General features: G+C 45.6%; 1 protein-coding gene across 1 annotated transcript in view; it reads right to left on the reverse strand.

Annotated features, from left to right (window-relative positions):
• Positions 1 to 26,455, reverse strand: part of NELL1 (neural EGFL like 1) — a 3,494,430-nt gene that overhangs the window by 3,113,304 nt on the left and 354,671 nt on the right. The window contains exon 4 of the mRNA XM_078684549.1: positions 14,821 to 14,991. Coding sequence (XP_078540675.1) covers positions 14,821 to 14,991 — 171 coding nt within the window. The remainder of the gene's footprint in view (positions 1 to 14,820; positions 14,992 to 26,455) is intronic.

The following is a 26,455-nucleotide window of genomic DNA, read 5'->3' on the forward strand; positions in this document are numbered from 1 at the left end:
CACAAGGTTGGTCCGCATATCCACTGTCACCTCATTAACCCTTATGTGCCAACAGAGACCTGAGGTCAAACAATCTATCTCTCCTAACTGTCCCCAGAGCCAAGAGAATCAGGGGCAGAGGTTGCTTGTTTGCTTATCTGGTCGAGAAACTCAGGAACGCCCTGCCAACCAGTTTTGGGGCAAAAGACAATCTTTTAAGTTTCAGAAAGCAACTCAAAACTCATATATATGTCTAATAGCTCACTACTGAAGCAAGGTCTGTTAGTGCTGGGAAGCCCATCTCAGGTAGACATGCACTCAATAAAAACCCTTGAACTGAATTGATGCTTTAAGGGCTCTTTCCATATTGCACCAACCTCTATGCCATCAATGGGCTCTGGAAGAGGGGTGCCAGTACATATTTATGTCTTTTGAGACAAATCTAACTGCTACTTCTTGCATTGTTCTTGAAAATAAAGTTGACTGTCTTTAGAAAGCCAGATTTCTAACAAGTGTTAATATAAGGTGCTCAGGCTAGCACTGAAACAACTGTCTCCACACCAGCACTCACTGAGCTGCTATTGCCCACATGACCAAAGGAAGAAAGTTGGGAAATAAATGTAACATTGAATTTCAAAAGTCTGCCAATAGGCGCGTCAACATATGATACCATCACTCTTTACCCCTCTTTTAAACCAACAGCATGTTGAAATGTGGGCCTTGTAGTTTTACTTTTTATAATTTTATTATGGCCTCAAAACCCGAGCACCCGATCCGATACAAGGGTCTGGTGTCTAAAAAGCCACCATTGGCAAAGGTGTTATACATCATATGTAGCCACTTATGAACTGTGTTTTATAATTTTAGTTGCCTGATCCATTTCATTGTGCCTAATTCACACACAAAACCAAACATTAATCATGCTCAGCTCTTTTGTAAGTGTTCACTCTTTCTTTCACATCATCAATTGCGAACCAGCATTGGTAATGCAAATCAATTTGTCATTTGTGTAGTGGTAAGTTTTATACGAAGCTTCACAACTCAATGGTGCACGAAGAACAGCAGCAGCACAACCTCCATAACATAAAAGATAGGTAAAGGGCAGGAGGCAGTAGTACATGGAACATCACACAGTTCTTGTATGAACACCAGATAGGTACAACATAGGTAGCTAACGCACTAAAGAGACAGAGAGAGGCATTACATGGACTGCTCTATGCACTAAGCAGACAAAAACATCCAAGAAATACAAAACTCCTGGAAGACGCAGTGAAACCACTTATAGAATTAGCAAACATTCTTGCACTCATATAGTATGATAACCCCACACGCACCTAATGTGATGAGCTTCTTCAGTGGGTTCCACAATGTATTTGTATTTTGTATTTGTATTTTTGATTTGTAGAGCGCCTTATCGCCCAGGGGTCTCTAAGCGCTTAGCGGGGCGTAGATACAAGTGGACACTATTTGTTAAGGGAAGAAGCTAGATGGTACCCCATGCCTCCTGAAATAGCACGGTTTTTAGCTTTTTCCTAAAAGGCAGCAGACTTGTTTCTTTGCGCAGGTTCTCAGGCAATTTATTCCAAGCGCTGGGGATTGTGTGGGAGAACGTGCAACCTCCTTTAGAGGATAGTTTGAACCGTGGGCAGATCAATAGTGCGGCTTCTGATGATCGTAGGTTCCTACTAGGAGCATACGGGACAAGACGTTCCTTGATGTATTTAGGGGCTTGCCCGTATAAGGCTTTATGCGTAATGCATAGGCCCTTGAACTTGGCCCGCTGATTTATTGGCAGCCAATGAAGTTTGAGAAAAAGGGGGGTAGCGTGGGTCCTTCTTGGCTTGTTAAAAATAAGTCTGGCCGCGTCATTCATTACGATCTGGAGTCTGTTCATTCGCTTTTTTGGAGTACCGACATACATGACGTTGCCATAGTCCAGCCGTGCCAGGATTAATGCTGATATTGCTCTCCTGAGAGTGTCCGCCGTCAAGATGGGCGACAGTTTGCGCAGTTGTCTCATTAAGCCCACACAGGTGCCCACTACAGCTGAGACCTGGGCTGACATAGTGAGGTTGACATCTACAACTATGCCGAGACTTTTAACTGATTCTGCCGGTACTGGGGGGTTTCCTAATTCAGAGGGCCATAGGAGGTCACTCCAAGGGCTAGATGATGTCGTAATTGCAAGCACCTCCGTCTTATCAGGATTGATTTTTAAGAAGTTTGCCGTCATCCGATTGACGGTAAATTTTAGGATGTTTTGCAATTTATGATCTGCTGTTGGAGTGTTACCGATTTGAATGATGATCTGGGTATCATCAGCGTAATTGTATATATTGCAGTCTACCTGGTTCAGAGATGAAATGAGGCGCTGCAAATATGCATTGAACAACAAGGGTGACAAAGCCGAGCCCTGTGAGACTCCACAAGTGATCTTTGCTGCCTCTGATACCAGGTCCTCTAGTTGTACTCTCTGAACCCGTTCACCGAGAAACAAGGTCAGCCAGGCATGGGCCGTGCCCTGGATGCCGAAGTCCCACATCCGCGACAATAGTAGGTCGTGATTGACCGTATCAAATGCCGCGGAGAGGTCAAGCAGCACCAGGGCACAGGGGTCTTTCCTGTCTGCTTTAAGTCGCAGGTCGTCTAGCACGGCAAGCATGACCAATTCCATGCTGTTGTGGGCCCTGAAGCCGGCTTGGTTGGGTTCCAGCAAGGAGTTGATCTCAAGATGGTGGGAGAGGCTGGGCAGTACATGTTGCTCAAGTATTTTAGCTAAGAAAGGCAGTTGTGAAATAGGCCTGTAATTTTTTAAGGTCTTGGTATCAGCCCCTGCCTTTTTTAAGAGCGGGATCAATCGGGCTTCCTTGAGGTTCGAAGGAACCTGTCCGGAAGTGAGGGAGCTGTTTAGAAGTGATAATATGTCATCCTCCAGTCCTGGCCATGCTTCTTTGAAGATCCTTGGGGGGCAAGGGTCCGCCGGTGAGCCAGATTTGACTTGATTCATCACTCTTTCCAAGGTTTCTTTAGTGAATAATGGTTGGGAAGTTAGGGGCTGTGTGACTGTGGGGATAGGTATTGGAATAGTTCCTGGGCATTCCAGTCTAGGGGTGGACTCAATTTCTGTCAGGAGGGCAGATATCTTGGTAGTGAAGAATGACTGAAATTTATTGCAGTCTTCTTGCGTGAAGGAGGGGGGCTGTTCCTTCTTTTTCCTCAGTTCTGTGAGGACTTTAAAAATTTCTTTTTGGGGATTGGGTGCTGTCGCATTTCTGCTTTCGTAAAACGCACCTTTCCTAGTCCTGATGGCTTGTTTATAGATGGTAAGGTTTTTTGCGTACAGAGCTTGGGAATAAGGATCATACCCCTCTCGCCATGCTCTCTCGCTCTGGCGCAGGGAGCGTTTGAGTAGTCTCAGGTCATCATTAAACCATGGGGCCCGGATTTTTACCCTTCGTGCAGGTGCCACTGCCTCAATGGCGTTTTTCAGTTTTAGTGAAAGTTTGAGGCTGGTCCTCTCTACGTCATCCTCTGGTGGTCTGTTAAGGTGGGAGGATTTCTCTAATGTAGATAATAGAGTATCAATATTGACTAAATTCCATCTTCTCACCACCCGCCACTCAGCGGTGGGGATTTCTCCTTGCCCTGGGAAAGCTAATTTACCCTGTAGCAGGTGATGATCCGACCATATGCAAGGCGAGATAGTGACCGGGCTCAGCACCGGAACTGAGGTCCAAATCAGATCCAATGTGTGACACTACTTGTGTGTAGGGCCAGTCACTATCTGGGTAAGTTCTAGCGCGGTCATGGCCTCATCTAGCAATGTGAAGCCTCAGCGAGTAATAATGCTTACTGGCTACACTAGGGAACCCAAACTGGAGGTTATGTCCCTTATAGTGACATGTATAGTCTCCCTTTGTCAGACCTATATTAGTCAAAAACTTTATTTCCAAGAAGTATAATTTTATACAAATATAGACCCAGTTGATAAAAGAAGGACAATATTTTGTTAAAGAGCCTAAAACAACAATTTGTAATTATATATTTCAACCCCATATAATTACAATTTGTCCAATTACAAACGGACCTATATCAAAAATGAACAGGACGTCCAAACAACGCTCTGGTTTACTTTTCAAACAACTGGTCTTAGCACTCAAAGATTGACCCTATTCGATCAGTCGTCTTCCTAACGACTAAAGGTATCTCAGATAAATTATTGTGAATCATTCCCTGATCAATAATGCATTTAAAAGGCATGTTAATCATGTACATTCAAAATATATACTCGTGGGGAAGCAGTAGAAACACCACCACCACTTTTTAATAGAACAGGTACACCTTAGGCAGAAACAGTGCACAATTTCCTCCTGCAGAGGAGAGGACACATAAACTGAACCAGCAGCAGCACAGCGTTCCCCATGACAGACCAAGTACAAATCAGGAAACAGCAGTAGAGGATTTGCTTTTTTGCAGGTCAGGTACAGCATGGCAGTAGCATGGCAAGTGTTCCCTCTCTCACAGAAACCCCCAGGTGTCCTCCGTTCCACGCAGAACAGTTCCAAGGGAGTAGACTAGTAACAGCTTTCCTCCCTCACTGAACATGTATCGTTAAGGCAAGAGTGACTTGTGGTTTACAGAGAGATCACTGGATTGTGTGCTTAAGTCACTGAGAGTAATGTGTAGGTGGATGAATGAGTGAATATGAAAGTCCTACTGCTGTCAATCAGGGATCTGCTTGTTTAATCTTTGGCTTTCCTCATATTGAGAAGTAGCGGTTATGTAATTGCCTTACGATGTAGCCCAGACACAGACTAAGTACCCTTAGGTGACAATCTCTTCACACCAGGGCTGTGCTCTCTCAGCCTTAGTGCAGCAGCTGTTCAAAATGTTGAGGACCGCCACTTTGTTAAGGTGAATGGAGAGGGAGCTGGAACCAATGGGTAGTGGGTATTGAAACAACAAAGGAGATTTTCAGAATAAGCACACCAAAAAGATGTGGTGGGGGAAGTAATGGACAGACTGATGGTGGGGGTAGAAGGAGCAACACAGAGTGCACTGGGGTGGAAGGAACTTGAGGGAATGGGAAGCAGTGCACAAGAGAGAGAGTAAGAAAACACATGCCTTTTAAAAAGCAGTTACTTGTAAGAGTAGATTAGAAGGATGCAAGCAATGCAATAAAAAGGAATTTGAAGAAGCTATGTTGCAGGGGAGGGGAAAACATAAGAACAGAATGGTAGGCCATCAAATGAGTAGAGTGACTAGAACATTAATCAATGGCCAGCAATTGTCTGAATCTAAACCCACTATAATTTTTAGGTATGGTAAAGGTATATAGACCATGCAGACTAACTAATGAGGATTCCCTGACATATAACGCACCGTATCCTTATCAGAGAAGACAATGAACACGAGAGACAGATTCACCACATTCATGACCAAAGTAGCCAGCTGGATAAGGGACAACTGTCTGAAACTACACTTAGACAAAAAAGTACTAGTAATCTGAGATAAGGACACCTCATTTTGGAATTCAAACTGGTGGCCTACAGACCTCTGATTTACCACATCCCCAGGATGCAAGCAAAGAATCTCAGATTTATCATCAACAACAAACTGAAGCTGTCTACAGTAACCTAATTGTGCTTCCGCCCGCTCAAAAGGCTGAAAAAGAACTTCAGATGCCTCCCACCCAATAACAAACAGGTCTTTCCTGTATCTTCAATGAAGATTCAGGAATTAATTTGTAAACGTATTCTCCAGGTCCCCCTTCTTTTTTGAAGTGTGCATAATCATCTGCCTCTCAATCATGAACTGCACAATTTTAAGTGGTTAGCAAAACCCTTCGGAGGTTGAATAAACTGCGGCTAAAAGTGGGGGCATCTGTCTGCTGCTTTTGCCAATGAAGGCTCCTACAGAGCCTTGAGACCCTCACGGGTATGTAGTGTGCTTTGCAAATGATAGATTGATTGATTGATTACATCAGAGTGAATGAATCATCCATATGCAAGCACCATTAAAAGTCAAGCATTGGTACTATCAGCTGCTGGGACTAGGAAGAAAGATTGAAAAAGGTGGTTCCCTGTTAGCAGGAGATATATCGTGTACTGCAACATTCTTTGGCCCCAGTCTTTCACGTATCATTAACCAAAATTTCATTTTCAAAAGGAGACACAAATATGTTACCTTGTAGCCTGTAATATGCAGAAGCATCATATATTTAAGAACAGCAAGAAAATATCACAGAAATGTTTTAAGATTCACAAAAATAAATGTTTCACTTAAGGTGACTGGAAAATTAGAAACTACAAATGCAACATGTATTGATGAAGTGATTGGTTTGCCTTTGTTTAGGCACGGACAGAGGAACTCCAAATATGCACGCACACATTTAGTACATGGACAAAGATCAACACACACAAATGCCTTTTTTCAATATATCCAACCGACATACGGCTAGGTATGATACTAAAAAGCATACGACCAATAATGCACTCATACCAACAAACATAACCACTGGATGCAAAAAAATGACGTACAACAACGGTGCCTAGAAGAAAAATTAGTGTGGCAGGACCTTCCGACTCTGTCCTGAATGGATGGAACCGGAACTGGAAGAAGAGAGAACAGACAGTTCACGTGATCAGCCTAACTACTTTTGATTCTGGCTAAATCGGATAAATTTAATCCCAGTGTCTTTTATTTTAGCAATTTCCATTGCACTAGCTTTTCAATGTTTCTGGGTGATTGGCTGGTTCTTTCTATATGAGACTTTGTTTCTTTGTTTTTGTTTACATTTCATTAGAGATTTTGTAATACAAGGATACAGCATTATGTAGTAAAACAAAAAGGAGATACAAAAAGAAATAATAATACAGGCAAAAGCAGTGCTTAATTTGTAAAAGAAAAGGTGCTGTGCGAAAAACTCAGCCTTCCGCGGGAGCAACAGCTACGCCCTCAGCATTTTTTAAAATTTCTGCTAGCACAGCGCTCGCTTAGCGCTTTACTTTTAAACTTACCTTTTTGCATTCAGGGACTTTTTCCTGCCACACCCATCCCCGCGCAGCTGAGCTTGACGCTGCAGCGGACACAGGACTCCCTGTTCGCCGCCTTCAGTGGCCCCCCCCAGGCCACGCCCACTCTCTCTGGCCACGCCCACCTGGGGCCTTTAAGAGCTGATTACGAGCTCACTAAACATACGGATTCCTCCCCTGCCTTCCGCGGGAGCAACAGCTACGCCCTCAGCATTTTTTTAAATTTCTGCTAGCACAGCACTCGCTTAGCGCTTTACTTTTAAACTTACCTTTTTGCTTTCAGGGACTTTTCCCTGCCACACCCATCCCCGCGCAGCTGAGCTTGACGCTGCAGCGGACACAGGGCTCCCTGTTCGCCGCGTTCAGCGGCCCCCCCCCAGGCCAGGCCCACTCTCTCTGGCCACGCCCACCTGGGGCCTTTAAGAGCTGATTACGAGCTCACTAAACATACGGATTCCTCCCCTGCCTTCCGCGGGAGCAACAGCTACGCCCTCAGCATTTTTTAAAATTTCTGCTAGCACAGCGCTCGCTTAGCGCTTTACTTTTAAACTTACCTTTTTGCTTTCAGGGACTTTTCCCTGCCACACCCATCCCCGCGCAGCTGAGCTTGACGCTGCAGCGGACATAGGACTCCCTGTTCGCCGCCTTCAGCGGCCCCCCCAGGCCACGCCCACTCTCTCTGGCCACGCCCCTTTTGACCCTACAAATCATGTGCTTCCACCGTACGCGCAGCGGACGGGCGCAGCGGGCGCGCCTAAGGCAAGCCCGTCTGCGCCCGTCCGCGACCGGCCGGGACCAGGGGCCACAGATCCTGCCCAATTCGTGTCCTACACCTCCGCTCAATTATCCGCACTCATGGCTCCCACCTCTGTCCCTCCTACGCTAGCCTTACGCATTGCTTCACTCGGCGTCTCTGCGCCTCCCTGTCCAACTTTATCCCCTTCTTCTTTACCCTCCATCCCCCCTCCAACGGTTTATCAGGTAACCCCTTCTCTCCCACTGTCACCCCCTGCAGCTTCGACTCTTCTGTTAAACACCCGGTCAGCTGTCAAGCATCAAACCGAACTCTTCAACCTTCTTTCCTCAGATTCCCCCGATTATCTTTTTCTCACGGAGACATGGTTTTCTTCTGATTCACTCCCCGATCTTTTAGCTATCCTTCCAGACACACATTATGCCCTCCGCGCGGACCGCCCGGCCAGTAAAACCGGCGGCGGAGTGGCCATGATTATTCGATCCACGCTGAAGTTTCAGCTTCTTGACCATTCTCCTATATCCAACGTGGATTTCCTGGTCGCTCGGTCCACCAATCTCATCAACCCCCTCACTTTTGTCCTTGTCTATCGGCCCCCTCTGCCTATGCCTCAATTTGTTCCCCTTTTCCAAGATATCTTGGCCACTCTATCAGTGAACAACTCGGCAGTTGTCCTACTAGGTGACTTCAATTACTGGCCGGACGATCCTCGAGAAAGTCCAACTTCCAAAGACTTTTCTGCAACTCTCCACTCTTTAAACTTTATTCCTCACGTCTTTTCTTCTACTCACGTTAAGGGTCATACCTTGGACCAAATCTGGTCCCTGCGTTGCCCCCTCTCTGTTCTCTCCACCCTTCCCTGTCTCTGGTCAGATCACTTCTTAATTTCTTTTAACATTCCCCTTCCCTCTCATCCTAAAGTCCCTCCCCCCAAAAACTTGACAGCCCGCTGCTGGAATCAGACAGATCTCTCCCTTCTCTCCTCCTCTCTGGCCTCCACCACACCTGACTTGACCGACCTCTCTCTGGAAGATCAAGCTGATGCTGTCTGTGCTTGGTTATCCTCCTCCTGTGACCTCGTCGCCCCTCTTAAAAACATCAAATCTGGCCGGCCCCATGAGGCCCACAGATGGTTCACTAGCGAACTCAAAGAGCTAAAACTCAATCTTAGGGGATCAGAGCGCCAATGGAGGCATCACTACTGTCCTCTTCTTCGTATTAAGTATAAATCACTACTCAACGGTTACAAAAAAGCCATTATCTCGGCGAAAATGGAATACTTCTCCGAAAAAGTTGCCCGTTCTTCCAACAAATCCCGAGAGATTTTTTCACTCGTAAAACAACTTGCCACATCCGATCGTACTAACGTTAGCGTTGCCCCTTCCCTCTCATTTTGTCTTTCCCTCAACAATTACTTTATCGACAAAATTTCTGCTATTAAAGCTAATATTCCCGCAGTCTCTCAAACCCTGGTTATCCCCCCTCTCACCCCCCCACCTTTTATGTTAGACCTCTTCCCCCCCATCACTGCTGCACAATTCACTGCTCTGCTGGTCAAGGTCAAATCAGGATCGCCAGTTGACTGTGCGCCGGCCCGGATCCTTCAAACCCTTTTTTCTCACTCTCCTGGACCCCCTCTTACACTTCTTAACTCATCTCTGGCTCTTGGATCTGTTCCCTCTTCTTTCAAAACTGCTATTGTTCTTCCTATAATAAAAAAACCTGGCCTGGACTCTTCTTCACCTTCTAACTTCAGGCCCATTTCCCTCCTTCCCTACTTGGGGAAGATTGTGGAAAGCCATGTCACCTCCTGCCTGTCCTCACATATTGAGAAGCATGGCCTCTTGGCTTCCCACCAGGCGGGCTTCCGCCCGGGTCATTCTACCGAGATGGTCGTCACTGCTGTCTTGGACGAGCTTAAGGGAAGGGCCGATTCCAACCTCCCCCAGGCGCTGGTGCTCCTCGACTTGTCGGCTGCGTTTGACACGGTTGATCATGCCATCCTTCTCGACCGTGTCAGCGCAGCCGGCATCAGGGGGGTAGCACTTTCCTGGTTGAAGTCCTCCCTTCAGGGTAGGTCCCAGGCAGTCCAGCTTGCTGGCTTCTCCGCCCTCCCCGCCCTCTTGTGTGTGGGGTTCCCCAAGGTTCCTCCCTTTCCCCTCTCCTCTTTAATCTTTATATCTACCCTCTCATTTTTTCCCTCCGCGAGCTGGGGGTCTCCGTGTATAATTACGCTGATGACCTCCAGCTCATCTTTGATCTTTCCACTCCTGATTCTTCTTCCTTCTTTAGTTCCACTTTAGTCTTCATTTCGGACTGGATGATCACGAACCACCTTAAATTAAACCCCGACAAGACGGAGCTTGTCCTCACTGGTGGTCCCTCTAATCCCTGGTCCCCCTCTCACTGGCCTCTTTCTTTAGGCACTCCCCCTACTCCAGTTCCCACTGTTCGCACTTTAGGCCTTAAAGTCAGCAGTGACCTATCCATCCACTCCCAAGTTAGCGCTGTAATCTCATCTTGTTTTTTATTCCTCCGCCTTATCCGAAAAATTTCCCGCTTCTTTTCCACTGACGCTCTGAAATCCATCATTTCAGCCCTCATCACCTCCCGTCTCGATTACGGGAATGCCCTTTATTCTGGCATCCCCGCCTATGAAATGCGCCGGCTCCAGGCCATCCAAAATCAGGCCGCCCGGCTCATCTTTCACCTCCCCAAATTTTCCCACATCACGCCCGTTCTCAAGTCCCTTCACTGTCTCCCTGTTCGCTTTCGTTCTTCCTTCAAATTAGCCTGCCTAGCCTTTTTAGCCTTCACCCACTCTGCCCCTCTGTTCATTGTTGCTTTGATCACTCCCTACACTCCCTCTTGCACTCTTCGCTCGTCCTCTCAACTTCTTCTTCAAGTTCCCCGCTACCGTAAAGCCCGCATTGGTGGCTCCCGTTTCTCGGTTCTGGCCCCTCAGTACTGGAATAGTCTCCCATTTTCCATCCGATCAATCCCTACTTACCCGGCTTTCCGAAAAGCTTTAAAAACCTTTCTCTTTCTCCAGGCCTTCCCCGGCTAGTGCCATCGTCTGCAGTGCTGAATCCGTTTTTCCCCCCCTCCCTACCCTTTTTCCTTCCCCCCCTCCCCCCTTTCCTCTCCCAGCGCCAGGAAGCCGCTTGGCCACAGTGCGCTTAATTAAGTTCCTTTTTCATTTCATTTCATTTCAGATGCCCGAGGATAGTCCAATTAAATGTTGGCGCGCCAAATTCCAAGGCTGGCCTGGTGGTCTTTAATTCACCTCATGTCTTTAATTCACTGTCAGAGACTCCCTGCTCCTTTATCGCATTCTTGAAGGCCCCTGATTTCTCACTCTGTGAATGTTTTGCTGTCTTTCTCCTCCTCCGCCGTCTTTCTCTTCCTAAGTCTTTCAAAGCTCTGTGTTTTTCCCGGTCTTGTGGGCTGTAAATATCTGCCTTCCTATGATTGGCTAATTACTAAAGTCAATAACACAGACAGCTTGAAAAAGTATCTTTGATTAAACACTGCATTAGCAGCCAGTTGCTTACAAGGTAACTGGTACTCTTTTAAGAGCAATGTGTCACATAATGTAGATATTCGCTATTTGTTTTATTTGTTTTATAAAGCAGATAATTACACACTATCACATGCACATTCATTTATTTAGCATTCTGTACATCGTTATATTAGTATTAACAAACCATGTAAAACCGCTGGAAGAAGCGTAGTCACGCATTAGGATTTATAAAAATCTACTTTTTGAAGTTTGTCCCATCACCGCAGCTATGTTATACTTTATGGTGTTATTCCCCATTTCTAGTGGCACCAGGCAGACAGGAGAACCCACTATGACGTAGCTCATAGTTATCTCCAATTGCACGAGTTTTAATTCGTCACTCATAAAACATGTGGACTGACGCATTTTTGAATGAGGTAAACAGTGATTCCTATTCGTTTTCTCAGCCAGAAAAAAGTGGGGAGGGGGGAGGAGGGGAGCCTGGGCGAGATGTTAACACAGGCTTCAGAACATTTTCAGAACTAATTTTAGACACTCCCTTAAGACTTGGTTGTTTTCGCAGGCCTATTGCTGAGATCTTTTTGCTTTCATTTTAAATTGCTGTGTTGTGTTCCCTTCTATAGCGCCATGAAGCCCCTGGGCGTACGAGCGCTTAATAAATACATATTAACATAACATAACATAACATAATGTGCGGTGGCAGCAAACACAGGGCTGAGAAGCAGCCACGGCCCGTGGAAGGAGTTGCGGTGGGGCAGAACGGCGGAGCGGGGAAGGGGCAGGGAGGGAGTGCTAAAAAACAGAATATGGATGATTGGAGGTAAGTAAACAATGTAATAAATTAAACGAATTACGTAGCGCGCCCTGCATCGCAAAATGTGATACAGCCCGCGCTATGAAATTCGTTTTATTAATTACATTGTTTGCTTACCTCCAATTATCCATATTCTGCTTTTTAGCACCCCCCCCCATGCTGCCACTCCCCCGCCCTTCTGCCCACCGAACTCCCTCCACGGGCCACGGCTGCTGAGAAGTCATCTACCGTCTGTAAACTCTCACGGCTTCCTCAGAGGACGTGCATGAGGGTGTCTAACTACGAGTGCCAGAATGCAGTGGGGGAAAAAGAGCATTGACATACATAAGTTATTCACACCTGGGCTTGTGACACGTGAGGTCTGCATATGTCCGCTGGCAAACCCACCCATATCCCAATCTGCCAGTGCAAGAGTTGAACGCTGTTTGTTGCAGACATCTTCCGATTTCGAGGTCTTTTGTGTTGAGCAATAAGATCTTGAGAGTGGTATTAGGCATGGGGTATGAGGAGAAAAGCTCTGTTAGTGTTGGATATGTTTGTGAAAACATGAGTATTAGTCCTAATTCCAGACATTATGTGCCCCAGGGGAGGGGACAGAAGAAAGAGAATGATTAGGTAGCAGGCACCCATTAGCATGCTAAATGAACATTTCATACTTGTGGCAACGTAAGCTTAGTAAGAATGTACTTAACCGCATGCGTGCGGGCGGAATTCCGCCTGTACGCTGAGATTTACTCATTCCCATTTCATGACGAGCTGGGCTCGTCATGAGCGTGCGAGGAGGCTACCTCATGACGAGCCCAGCTCGTCATGAGCGTCGAAGGGGTTAATAAGCGTGTAGCTAGTACGTGTGTAGTTAGTATGCATGTGATTAGAATGTAATCAGGGTGTAAATAGTTGGGTGGATGTGTTTATGATTATGTGTTACATATGTGTTACGTACATGTCCGCACGATTGTAGGAAGAGTTGACTAGACATAGATACTCTGATTGGGTGCAGCTAATGAGGTTATTAGAAACCATGCAATCAAATATTGGTCAGTACAATAAATGCACAGTAAACCCTTGAAACCTTTATTATCACTTGTAGCAGTGCCCTGGCACAGCAAGCATGTATGTGCTGGTCGTCAATTAGTGTAGAGGAGTAACGCATACGGCATGCAGATATCAACCATTATATCCTAGGCACAAACACTTCTATTGTGCACCAACACTCAGAGATCAACACCTCTATCGTAGATATAACCACTTCTATAGTGCGCCAACAGTCGGATATCAACAGGGATATCTACATTTCCTTTGTACGCCAAAAGTTCTTTTGAATGCTTTTCCTCTCCTAGTAAGTTATTTTCGATGAATCAGAGCTGACAAAGCCTAAAGTCAGTCATAAACAGCAAAGAGAGAATGTTTCAGGCAAAGTATCTCGATCAGAGTAACTAACATTTGCAGGCTAGTGCCATGGAATTACAAATGAAATAAAAATATAAATATATCTCTTACAACTTTCAGCTTTCTATAGAATGTTTCCTTTCTACAAATACTTATAAGGGGTCTGGATTCATGGGTTCCACCCTCTTGAATATGGGGGATCACAGTCAAAGGGGTAAAACGTCAGGGCTTGCAGTGCCAGGGTTCTCTGGCCCACCAAGGAGTGATTAGTGCTGCTCCACTGGGGTGTTGTGGTTTTTCTATTCTTCTACCAGCTACACTATTTGGGAGCGGTGAGACTCATCTTTGCATCTGATTGATTTGGGGTCATTTGTCCCTCAGAAGCCTGCCCTTTGATGTAGACATTTAAGTGTCCATATTCGGTTTCTGATTTTCCCCGTGGGATACAGAGCCATGAATGTTCGGTGGAAAACCCTTCCACATAAACACCTTTACTCTTGCAACACTCATATACAAATGACTGTCTGCAGTAATCGCCTGCTATGCCATTATAGCCATAAAGTTGATCAGGGTTGGCCTGTTTGGCCCAGATACCATTATAAAATGTATCCTTGGTGTTGGCTTGGCATACCAGGGTCTGACTGACAAAAACCTTTGCGAACCTATATGTCACCTATGTGCCTGCAATGTACAATTATGAAGATGTCCTGGCACAGCCACCTGTCCCCTAAACATTTGTCCTAGACCCTTCAACCAAGGTAAATTAAATGTGAAACTTCACACGTTTGTTTTCTTCACAATTTTCCATGTGAGGACTTACACATCCTGTACCCCTTTAAATATTGCTTTAGTCCAACTATTTCATCACACTTTCTCTGCCACCTGTGTGTAGTACCGCAGGGACGTATGGGGTAGGCAGTGCAAGAAGTAGTGAAGGGCCACAAATTATGACTTTGTTGGCTTTACCAGCATTTAAATGAATCAATACTCTGGTAGTAGCCACTTACTCCACCCTGGTAAGTGTCAATTAGAGTCTTACGCTATATACCTTGAGTCCGGTAACAATGAGTGCAGTTTCTCTTAGGAGCAGAACACATTTCAAGAAAAAGGTCTAGTTTATTTGCCCTTGACTCACCAAGATCCCACCTCTACAATCGCAACTACCCCCAACTGTTAGCATTTTCTTCAAAATCATCACTTTGAACTTAATACGTTAGTTCATGTGCAACTATTGTGGTTTGGTCCTTTTACAAACCATTGCTAACCACCAGTGCACTTTGCAATTCAGTAGAATATAAATACCCAGTGAATGTAATCCCTGCCTTACCTGTTGCAGTCAACATGTAGTAGTAGGTGGGAAGCGCTAACGGACAGTGCAATCTTATGCCACTGCCCGTCCGCAAGCCGATAAGGGAACGTCTCTGTTCTGGACTTTCCATTAAATCTGTAGTGATAGCGGATCTCATCCCGCTGGCCGCTGCTCTCCAATTCAAAGTAGCTGCAAATGGGACAAGAAGAAATGCACAGTTAGTTATTGGATGTTTGCACCACAATGGCTAAATAAAATACGTCTCAGAAAAATGCATTATGGTAATTGTAGTACACCGGATTCCACCGCCTACATGGACTGTTTACAAGACGTTTTGTTGCGAAGCACCTAGAAGTACCACGTTAGTCTAAAAAAACTATAATAATAACCAACCCACGTTTGTAAAGCAGGAACTTATCTCCCCTAGGGGTATCCATGTTCGCGGGGCCATCAGTGAGATTAGTGAGCTATTGCTCAGAGTCACGTGGTGCTGAGCTGAGCTTCAACTGTTGCCGGGGATCGAACCGTGAGCCCCACGGTCAGAGTGAGCCCCGCTGGCAGCTCGGTACTACTCTGCCCTACTACTGGGGGCTATTCTAGTTGTTAAAGGCACTTTACAAGAGTTATTAGCCTCAGCCACAAGCCTGGGTCTATACAAGATAGAGGGACAGTACCAAGTAGTATAAAGCTCGAGGCAGAAGGGCTAAGAAAGCTATGAAAATATTTCACCCATTGATGGTAGACTGTTCTAATTTATAAAGAAGAAAACAAACATTGGAATGTTGATGCAGCAGGCCCATATTAGCCATAATGGCCCGAGCAACTAGTCTTCAATAGAGCTCTCAACTTTCCAGTGTTTTAATATCCTGCCAGCCCACATCTATTTGTCAGTCACTGAATCCCTGGATCAAATGGGATGATTCCATTCACACTGCAAGACAAAGAGGCCAGTGTCTGCATAAAGAGCATTTTCATCTTCAAAGAGTGAGCTCTTATGTTCCCATTCACCTTCAACTCAGTTCAGATATAATATGGTCCTGAGTCACAGTGGAATCACAGATTATTGTACAAAGGATAAAACTCAAGGGCGTAGGGCACGCAGCATAATACTTCAAAAGCCGAACAGTCTGATGAAAAGTATTTTTCACAATGACATTTACTGGCAGCTTTTCCCTTCTTTTAACATCAGAGCCAAACATTTTGACAATAGAGGGTATCAGGCCGGCTTCCTCAGCCCAGGAAATACAGAGGTTTAGTAACAGACTTATTCAGTTCTGACATAAGACCTTCAAGACATTGTATCAGTGCTGGTTTATTAAAGAACAATGTATGCATGAAAGAAAGTGGTAAACAACCTGCAAAACTGGTAAATAATAAGGCCTAGATTAGGACACTTCTAGTGCAAATTAGGGAACTTCCTTGGAGAACGTGTGAAAATGAGCTTTGTGCCTTCAGAAGCACAACCACTTGTAGGGGTGGTTAACAGACTTCATGCGGTCTACATACATGTCGCATTCGCCTGAGCGTGGCTTTTCATAGGGAGCTGGGCACGTCCCGTTGACACTGTTGTGGGGGGTTCGCGTTTCTCGAGTTAGAGATGGGAGCAGTCACAGAACACACCTTCCTTTAGATGGTGACGTTGGTGAAACAGACTGGTAAAAGAAAGTCGGGAGCAGAGGTCCACACTGGAGCATGCATGCACAATTGTGTTGCAAGGCATTTGGAATGGCACAGCCTTGCTCCGTGATGGCACAGGAGAGGGAAACTGTGTTCAACCTGATGCACCTACCGTCCCCCAAAGGGTGCCAGGTCACCTGCAGCAGATGCAGAAAGATGGCCACTCTTAAACAAAAATGCATAGTCGGGAACTGCCATCATTTTGGAAAATATCTTTTTACTTGTCTTCCTATGAAGTAATCCTCAACCAGAAGCGTTATAAATATAAACAAAATGTATATGCCCATTAAATTCGTCTCTAAACTAGTCTGCCACCACATAAAAATACATAGCAGCTATATCTATCACCCACCTCAAAGCGCTTCATCTAGGTCACAAGACCACCGGCAGCTTTTATACTACTTAAGAGAGCGAGACGATGAAAAAAATACAAATAAAACCACCTACCTGTAATGGCTGGCCACAGCCTCTCCTAGTCCCCCGTCATCTTCTTTCTCTTCCTGCAGTCCTGGCTGGCAGCAGGAAATACCCAAGCTCTAAAGCTCCCCTGAGCCAATCACAACGCTGCAATGATGGTTTGGCACCGAGACGGGGAATGGGAGGCTTTGCATGTTCCTCACCAGGCTCTTTAATGCAGCCTGATGGGGAAGATGCAACGCACACAGGACTGTTTGACCGGCCCGAGAGGGAGTGCAATCCACTCCTCCCCCCGCTCTGCCCCGAGAGTCACTGAGGAAATAGGAAAACTAAAATGCGAATGATCATAACGATAGTTATTGTCATTTTAATATTTCCTTTTGTTCAGTGGGGTGACACTCCTCCGCCTTAGTGGAGGAACTGCCCCTGAATGAATCTTTACGGACCTAATTTACATAATCAAAAGTTATCCTAAAATGTATCCTTTGTGGACCAATGTTGGCCACATCTGCAAACTAAGATGTTCCTCGTTAGAATCAAGAATAGTCCGGGTCAGACTTTGCTGTGTTCCGCTATGCGGAACACCGCAAAGAGACAAAAAATGCCCCGCCTTGGAGTGTGTTACATTGCACCATTCACGCTGATTTTTAGCACTGGGTGTTTGTCCCGTGCTGTAAAATCAGTGCGAATGGCACCATGCACAGTGCAAGAGGGCACTGTTTCTTTCTGCCGCTCAAGTAGAACTCCTGCTGCAGCTTCCTGAACGCGAATGGAAGGTTTCTCAATGAGAGCGGTAGCAACCATCCGCACTGAGAAATTTCACTTGGAGGTGATCTAGCACTGGATTTTCCTCACTCACGCTCGAAAATGTAAAATTGGCGAGCGAGGAAAAAACTCCACTATGTGGAGCAGAGTTTTTCAGACATCTGTGTGCCCCGTGGAATGGGGTAACTCTGCAAACTACGCAAACAGAGCTGAGTACACCGCCCAGGCCTAGTCAAGATGGCAAATATTTGGAATTCTAGTTCTAGCCTTGCAATAGGAATACTTTTGCCGGTTATTTGTTGCTCTCCAGAATTTAATGACATTGTTCAACTATAGCTATTACGCAGATTTAATTTTGTACGCTGCTACAAAATGAATATATATTATATGATTCATAAATCAAGGACCACAAGGAAAAAAAATCGGGTTGCAAATAATTATTGCTTTAACAGTAATTGCATCAAAAAGCATTTCTGCTGTATACTTTTACTTACATTCATTTTACATTAATTACATTTGCCACAGAAATGACATTAATATTTCAGTAGTTATTTCTCTGGTCCAAACCGTGCACTTTAATCTCTTTCTAATCATTATCCCTTAACCGTTGCATGTCTTTGAACTGCAATGCTCTTGACTTTCACATTTGCATTCCAGACTGCATGCATTTGATTTCTAATCATGGAGCTGTTCTGCTGCGTGAGGCTTTTACTTCTCTCTTATGTGCATTACCAGGCTACTGATTAGGAATGTAAAATGCCTTTGCATTCTGTATGTTCTTTATGCACTGACCTGTTTTATTTCGAGATCTATTGCTTAACAATTCTTATTTGAGGGCCTGTGTGTCATCTTAGAAACATTAGAATTGTGCAGGCCTTTAATTTTTAAACACATTCTTTGCAACTTTTTTCAATTGAAAATGTGCTCAATATTTCTCTCTGAAACTAGTCGTTAATTTGGGCCTGTGGTTTCCGGTGCTCAGCACTGCCAAATTATTATCAACCCCAGCTCTTATAGCAGCTGCTACATGGTGGCGCGGTTTGTCTAATTTTGTGAGAAGCACAACAAAAGTTGTTTAATAATTAAATATACATTGAAATCAGTAATACCTGCCACCCACAGCTATAAGAATAGCGTAGGCAGCATGTATTAGTCATTATTAATGTATATTTAAAGTCTGGAATGTCACACTTGATGGTTTAATTCTGATGGTACTGCAAATTAAGTACTGTCTGAAAGGTTTCTGTTTGCTGAATATTTTTACAGGGATTGCTCATAAAAAGGCGAGCCCTGCTTTGTCCACATAGGAGTTTATGCAAAATCTTTTTGTTAGTGTTAAAAACAGGATATAGGTCACATAATTTGTTACAAATATATGGTTTTCCAAGGTACCTTGCTGAAGCTGCAAAAGGAAAAAAACCTGCAATTTCGCACACCCCATCAGAAATATGTACATACAGTACCTACAATTTAGAAATAGAAGGGAAATGTGACTCTCCCACTAACTTGTTTTAACGACTCTCATATGCGCAATCACTTCGTAGCAAAGACGTAGCAGGGGAACGGCTTTTGGTTTGATTAATCCTGTATAATAACGCATTGTAATCAGGCATTTTGAAATAGAAATCCTGCATGTGGCGATAAGATAGTACAAAACACATAGGTGGGAAGGGGTGGCGGCTCATAATCAAGAGGGCAGAACACTGGGGATTCATTTCAAGTGGCATTACATTCTATATATTTACATTATAAAAAAGAGTGGCTTTGGTGCACACCAGGGGGTAAGGAAAATAGTGGTGGCCTCACTGGGCTAGGGTCATCTGGATAAAAAAACGAAGGCTGAAGAAAAAGTTTTTAACGGCAGACTTATGAGATAGGATTAGGCCTTACCAGGCTTTAAACCAGGAACGTTTGGGGCTATCAGGCCATTAACCCGTTTTCTGCGGCCGTTATTTCGGTGCAGTGCGGGCGTTCTAGAGAGTGGGCGGGGCTGCGTCGGCCGTTGAACGTTCGCAGCACCAGCCAGGTAGTGCTCCGAACGTTCAGCGGCCGACAGCAGCACTGATAGGGTTAAATGGTACACAAACATTTTATATAGGAATGGGAAAGTGATGAAATGTATACTTTGAACACCCGATAATCCCTGATAAAGCATACTGGCATGGGCTCACCAAGATATTTAAATTGGACACTGTAGGACCTGGCCCTCCCTGCAGGTTCACCCACAGACTTTTACCCTTCACCATTCTTGTTTTGCTGAAATCGTTTTTTCTGGCTTTAGGACTCTGTGCACTTCACCACTGCTAACCAGTACAAAAATGCTTGTCCTCTTTCCTAAATATAAAATTGGGCTACACCTAATTGCCCAATTTCATTTACCTGTAAACCCATAATAAATGTGCTACTTGTATCCAGGGCCTGTACATTAGATGCAACTAGTAGGCCTGCAGCACTGCGTGTGCCCCCCACCAACAGAGCCCTTTAAAACATGGCTCAGGCCTGCCACTGCAGAGCCTGTGTGTGCAGTTTTAAACTGATATTTTGACTTGGCAAAATAAACCTTTTACTAGGCCTACACCTTTGTTTTCTTTGTTTTTAAAACATATTAGTCACCCCTAAGGTAGGCCCTAAAACCTTACAGAGCAGGGTGAATTGTATGTGAAAAGTAGGAGATGCATGTTTAAGTTTACATGCCCTGGAAGAGAAAAACGTCTAACATTTTTACTGTTGTAAGGCTGATTTATCCCACTGATGAAAAGATTTTACTTTCCACAGACGTAAAAAAAACACATCAATCAGTTTAGCATTTGTTGTGCAAAAAAGAGAAAGAAAAAGAAATAACAAACAAAAAGAGAAAGAAAGTGAGAAAGAGAGCGAAAGGGAGATAGAGATAAATGAGAAATAAAGAGACCATGAGTAGGAGAGAAAGAGTAAGAAAGAAAAAATGAGAGGAAGAGAAAGCAAAAGAAAGAAAAAACAAAAAGACAGAAAAAGGCAAGAAGAAAGAAAGGTGGCAAAAAAGCATAACAAAGGCAAGAAGGAAGGAAAGTGGAAGAAAGAATGAAGGATGCAAGAATAAAAGAGAAAAAAAGAATGCAAGAAAGAGAGAAAGAAAAAGAAAAAAGAGAAAGTAAGACAGAAAGGAAGAAAGCAAGACGAAATAATGAAAATGAGAAAGAAAGAAAAGAAAGAACAAGAGTGAGAAATAAAAACAGAAAAGAAAAGAGAAAAAAGAAAAAGAAAGATAAAAGAAAAAAGGGTAAGGTATAAGAAATAATACAAGAAAGAAAGATTAAAAGAAAAAGAAACAAAGAAAAAAGTTAAAAAGAGGCTAAATTAATAAAGAACCATTTCAAGTGGACACAATCTGGCATTCTGTGAAATAGTATCAGTCAGAAAAACAAAACACTTGCATAGCAATTTACAACAGTATTGGCTGGATGGGATACGACACAGATGGTAGGTGCATCAGAAGTGTCTTGCTATCATATCAGGCTTTAAACACAAATGCAACACTAAAGTAATTATAAAGCAAAAACAAAAACTGTGGCACTGAAGGAAACTAGCTTGTAAGTGAATATACGCCAGTGACAGAGCAAAATGCAGGGAAGCCAAATAGTGGCTCATATATAAATAGGTGCAATGCACTGCTTGTAATGCAATTTAGTGCCAGTAATGCAAGCAGCGGAACAAAATTTACATGAACGGTATGATGTGGTGCGCAAAGGTGAGTTGATTTTATTGCCTCTCAAGAAGAAATTCTACTCAATCTTCAGAAAATCTACTCAAACAAGCATTTGCAACGCAATATGTGTCACATTTATGAGAGTCTGAGCTATTGGCTTTGTAAATAGCTTAAACTCTCGTAAATGGAAAACCTATTGCATTGCAAGTAAATATTTGGAAAAGCCTTCATTGTTGCGCTTTCGCATTAATGGAGGCCGCGCCCCTTGCTTTGGACGAGCCGTGTCTAAGCATGAGTAGAGGTCCCCCCGCAGACTTGGGCCGTGTGTGTGCCTCCCTGACGTGCACATAACTGGGGGCACCATATTTTGTTTCAACGAAGGGGTAAGAACTTGACGGAGGGTCTCCTGCTTCATTGATTCATGGATCTTCCTGATATTACTGTAACTGGCATATTAGGCACTCTGGTGCCTCTTGCACTCATATGGGACCTCTCGGTACAATACACCCCGTAATAGGAAGGCAGAGGGGCTGCATCCTGTGGTTTAAGGGGAGGTGGCATGATCCATGTCGGTATGGCAAAATTTGATTATTTATGTGTTTCATTCATTTCCTGCTGCTTTGGAGATACTCAGTGTTCACAGTGATATGTAGTTGAATGACTTGCCGTTTCAAGATAAACGTGTAACATATAGTATGATAGTAAATTATTCCAAGTAATGGTGTTTTGGTGACATGCAACCTAGAAACTCTTCTTAGATGCACTGTGCTGTTTATGACAATTGCCTAGTGGCTAAAGAAATCACTGATTCATGTTGTTCTGGTCTATGATCTATGTATAATATACTCTATATTTGTATTTAACAATGCTTTACACATTGCCTCCGGGATAAGTTTGACTGCTCTGGCCAAGAAACCTAGGGGGTGAGCATGGGTTATCTTCGATGTGTAACTCTGTCTAGAGTGGTGGGTTCTGCCTGGCTTGTGTGTCTACCCTAGCCAACCTGAAATCCCATTTCTAAAAACTGGCACTGTCACATCTCACTACAGAAAATTCCTGGCTCTGTGGAAGATCCATAAGTGCTGCCATGCTGCCAGAAGTACTGCCTTGCTGCTAAAAGGATTTCCTTGCTGTCAGAAGTAGAAAGATTTGACATTCCTACTTTGATCCCAGGCTTGCCAGAAGTGACCCCAAAGGGCAGATGGCTGACCTCCTGTTTGAGATACAGGGAAACAAAACACTTACATAGGCTCCCCTGTAACTTCCCAGCTGACCAGCACTATCTGGTCCTGCCTGATCCATGCTGCTAGCCTCTACTGTAGTGAGTCCTTATTCTCAGTGATTGGACTCTTGGTTTGGTTAGAGTGTCCTTCTCCTGGCCCAACTGAATGTTTCACTGGAACTGACATTGAGCGATGCAACATCATGCAGTAACCTCAAAACACAGCTCCTCCCAGCTCCTCATTGGTGGCTTCACCAGAACTAATTGAGCGTGGCACAGACCAATGCAGGACCTTACATCTCAAAACCTAGAACACAGTGGTACAACTCCCAGCAAGCCAAACTTGGTCCTATACCTGGCCCGAGCTCACTGTGATTGGCCTCAACTTGTGACTTTGCCCCTGTTCAGCAGGACCAGAAAACTGCTTTCTGCTTCTTGGTGAAATTTTCAATTAAAAAATCCAAAATAAATATTTCTGGGTCTACTGGTTGGTTTGTTGTCATTCTGGTGTTGTATAATGTATTCAAATCTACTCTATGTTTCAAAGTTGGTTTGGGGTGTCTTGTGTTTTCACTTTATTACTGTTTGTGTACTGCATACATATGTTACACATTGCCTCTAAATAAAGCCAGGCTTCTTGCTAAGCTATCTCAGGGTTAAACGTAGCTTAATGTTGAGATTTGTAGTCGTTCGCAAGTCTACAGACAGAAATTCAATTTTACAATATTCTAGCTTCCATCCACGAAGTCTGAAAGACAATGTACCTTTCAGCCAACTATTAAGAATCAGGCAGAACTACTCTCGCAGAGAAGATTTCATTGTCCTAGCAGAATCACTCTGTGAGCTACTCAAAGAGAGAGGATACCCGGAACAAATGTTGAAACATTCTACAAAGTGGGCCTAGTATACTCCCAGAGAAGAGATATTGACCAAAAAGATCAAGAAGCCACTGGACCAACTAGTATCTGTATCAACATTTGGCCCACATACAAACAAATTTGAACAGATAATTCAAAATAATTAGGAACTTGCTTACAGGCCTCAGCCCCTCAGTAAGTGTCGCTATCATTTTTTGGGTCATTTAGAGGTTCTGTTTACTAAGGAGCTGCTATATCAAGCTTTTATTTACTCTACTTTGTCTCCTGGTTAGCGCTGCAAATGAATCGCGCTAGAAGCATAACCCAAACTTTAACCGCATGCGCGCTAGCGGTTTTCCCGCTGCGCGCTGCGATTTTCAAAATCCCTCGTTACGTGACAAGGTCAGCTCGTCATCCGCGTAGCGCAGGTTACGCCCATGACGAGCTGACCTTGTCAAGGACGCAGAAGGGGTTAATGAACACTTTGCTGGTTGGCGAACATAAACTGAAAATAACCTTCCCGTGCCCTCCGCTGATTCTAATCATAAGTCTCATGATATATGTACCAACAGTCACGAGTTACACTGTAACATAAACAATAAAAGTGATGGTTGGGGGGCGGAGCTAGCCGGCGTCGATGGTGGACGCGTAAGAGCGAAGCTCCGAGCCAGCGCTACCAACTATCCGCCAAAGATCCTGTTAAAGCGGTGGTAACACAGCAGAAGCGGCAAAAATCGTCGCCTCGGCCCCAAACGTACCTCCGGTCGAAGTTTGCCGGAAAATCGGGCTTGGGAACCCGCATTTTTCTCCGAACACGTTGCAGACGCCGGACCAGGCCCAGATCCCCGGTCTTTCCTAGACCCCGAGGCCGCGATACGTCACCCGACGTGCGGCCGCGCTGAACTGACGACTCGGGGTTCGCCGGGACCCGGCAGGGGCGGACCTCCCGCCTACCCCACACACCTGGACAGCGCGCCGGAGGTGCACCACGAGTCACGAGGGCCGACAGCAACAGCGAGGGAGACGCCGGTCCAGCTACGAGGCTGGTGGCGGACCACGTGGCCAACTGGGAGCCCCCGGAAGGTACGAGTGCTCCGGGACCTGTGCACACAGACTTTCCCGTGGCACGGGGGAGCTGCGCTACTACTGGGAAGGAAGAGTCTCTCTGATCGCCGAGGGCCCCCCCTCCACAAGAACTGAGCTCCAGTACTGTCCAGTACCACACAGGGGGATCCGGAGGGGGTATTACAGGCTGCAGCAACCGAGGCCTGCGACCACTTGTGACACTAACGGGCCCCGGTGGGAGGCCCGTCCTACGTACCCTGAAACCACTAGCACTCAGCGAGGGGGCACGCACGGCGCATTGGTGTGCAGGTGGTCCCTCATCCACGTGGGCCCCGGCCTTATCGGATAACGTAACGATGGGCAAGGGAGACAGGACCCAGACGAAACTGTCGTTTGACCAACGGCGACAGAAGGAACCAGAACAACCCATTGCCCAGTCCCCGGGTGCCACGGGCGACCCGAGTACCTCACTGTGTGCGGAGATAAAAGGGATGCTTACTACAATGGAGAAGGGCCTGCAGGAAGGCATGTCGGCCATCGGCAACAAGATTGACGTGTTGGCGTATCGGATGGATCGCATGACCGAAAGGGTGGACAAGCAAGCGGAGAGGCTGGACATGGCGGAGCGCAGATTGACAGAGGCGGAGGAGGCGCAAACAGAATGGGATGCCGATCGTAAACAATTTGGAAGACTCCTACAGGTAATACGGGACAAGTCGGAGGACTTGGAAGCACGTTCGAGACGCTCCAACATCCGCGTAACGGGCGTGGCTGAGTCGACCCAAACGGGCAAAATGGAACTGTTTATCGAGAAACTCCTGAAGACACTGCTGGGGGATGACACCTTTTCCCATATGTTTATAGTGGAGCGCGCCCATCGCACTCTCGGACCGAGGCCCCCCCCGGGTGCCAACCCTAGACCGATCATAGCGAAATTGCTAAATTACAGAGACAGGGACGCAGCCCTTCGAGTTGCCCGCGAGAAGGGGAAGCTGCAGTACGAGGGAATGGACATATCACTATACCCCGATTTCACCACGAAAGTACAGGAGGAGAGACGTAGATTCGTCCCGTACAAGCAGCAACTTAGAGACCTCGGATTGGACTGTGCCGTGTTGTACCCAGCGAGGCTGCGCATCAACAGACAGGGGCATTCGCATTTCTTCACCGATCCCAAGGAACTCCAAAAATCCCTGAAGGTGTGGATGAAAGAGAACCGGGGGAGTCCGGAGACACATACGGCGGAGCAAACCTGTGATGGCGCTCTCGAGGAACAGGACTGATGTGAAGGGGGGTGCGGATGGCAACCCAAGGGAAACTGACTGCGTGCACGACCCCCGGCCCCCTCCGCGGATGGCTTGATGAGACCCTCACGAACTAAGATGCTGCAGGCGCCGGACTTCTGTGTGCTGTACTGTGGGTGAGATCTACGCACTTTCAGTTGGGATCGCTATGGGGCTGCGCTTAAACTAAGGTACTCGCTCTAAGCAGGGCCTAGTCCCTACACACATGATACAAGGGAGATCAGAATTGCTGGGGGTCGGAGGGGAGGGGAGGCGAGGATTAAAACCGGTTGGTAGAACACTGTGTGTACCACTCGCTGCTTATCTCTATCGCTATGGCGCTGGCGAAGGGGCAGTCTATAGACACTGTGCAGGAGTCCCGGAAGACGGTGGACGACGAAAGGACTGCTTAGACTACCTCTGCCCCAGCGCTTTCAGCAGTAACGGCTCGCGTTGAGCCTGTTTGGGGTTTTGTTGTATGGGTTTGAAAAAGGGTGGGGGGGAGGGGAGATGGGGCATCGGTCATGCCAGGTTGGGGATGGTTGACTGTGGGAGGCGGGGGGACGGGGATGTTCGGGGTCTGGGTTTGTTCGGGGGGGGGGGTTTATTGTGCTCCGCAGTGTTTCTTCACATGGTGATGTTTGGCAGTAGTTTCGTACGACGAATTACAGTACCTATACTT

Source organism: Lissotriton helveticus, chromosome 3_2 (genome assembly GCF_964261635.1).
Source record: "Lissotriton helveticus chromosome 3_2, aLisHel1.1, whole genome shotgun sequence".
Taxonomy (NCBI): Eukaryota; Metazoa; Chordata; class Amphibia; order Caudata; family Salamandridae; genus Lissotriton; species Lissotriton helveticus.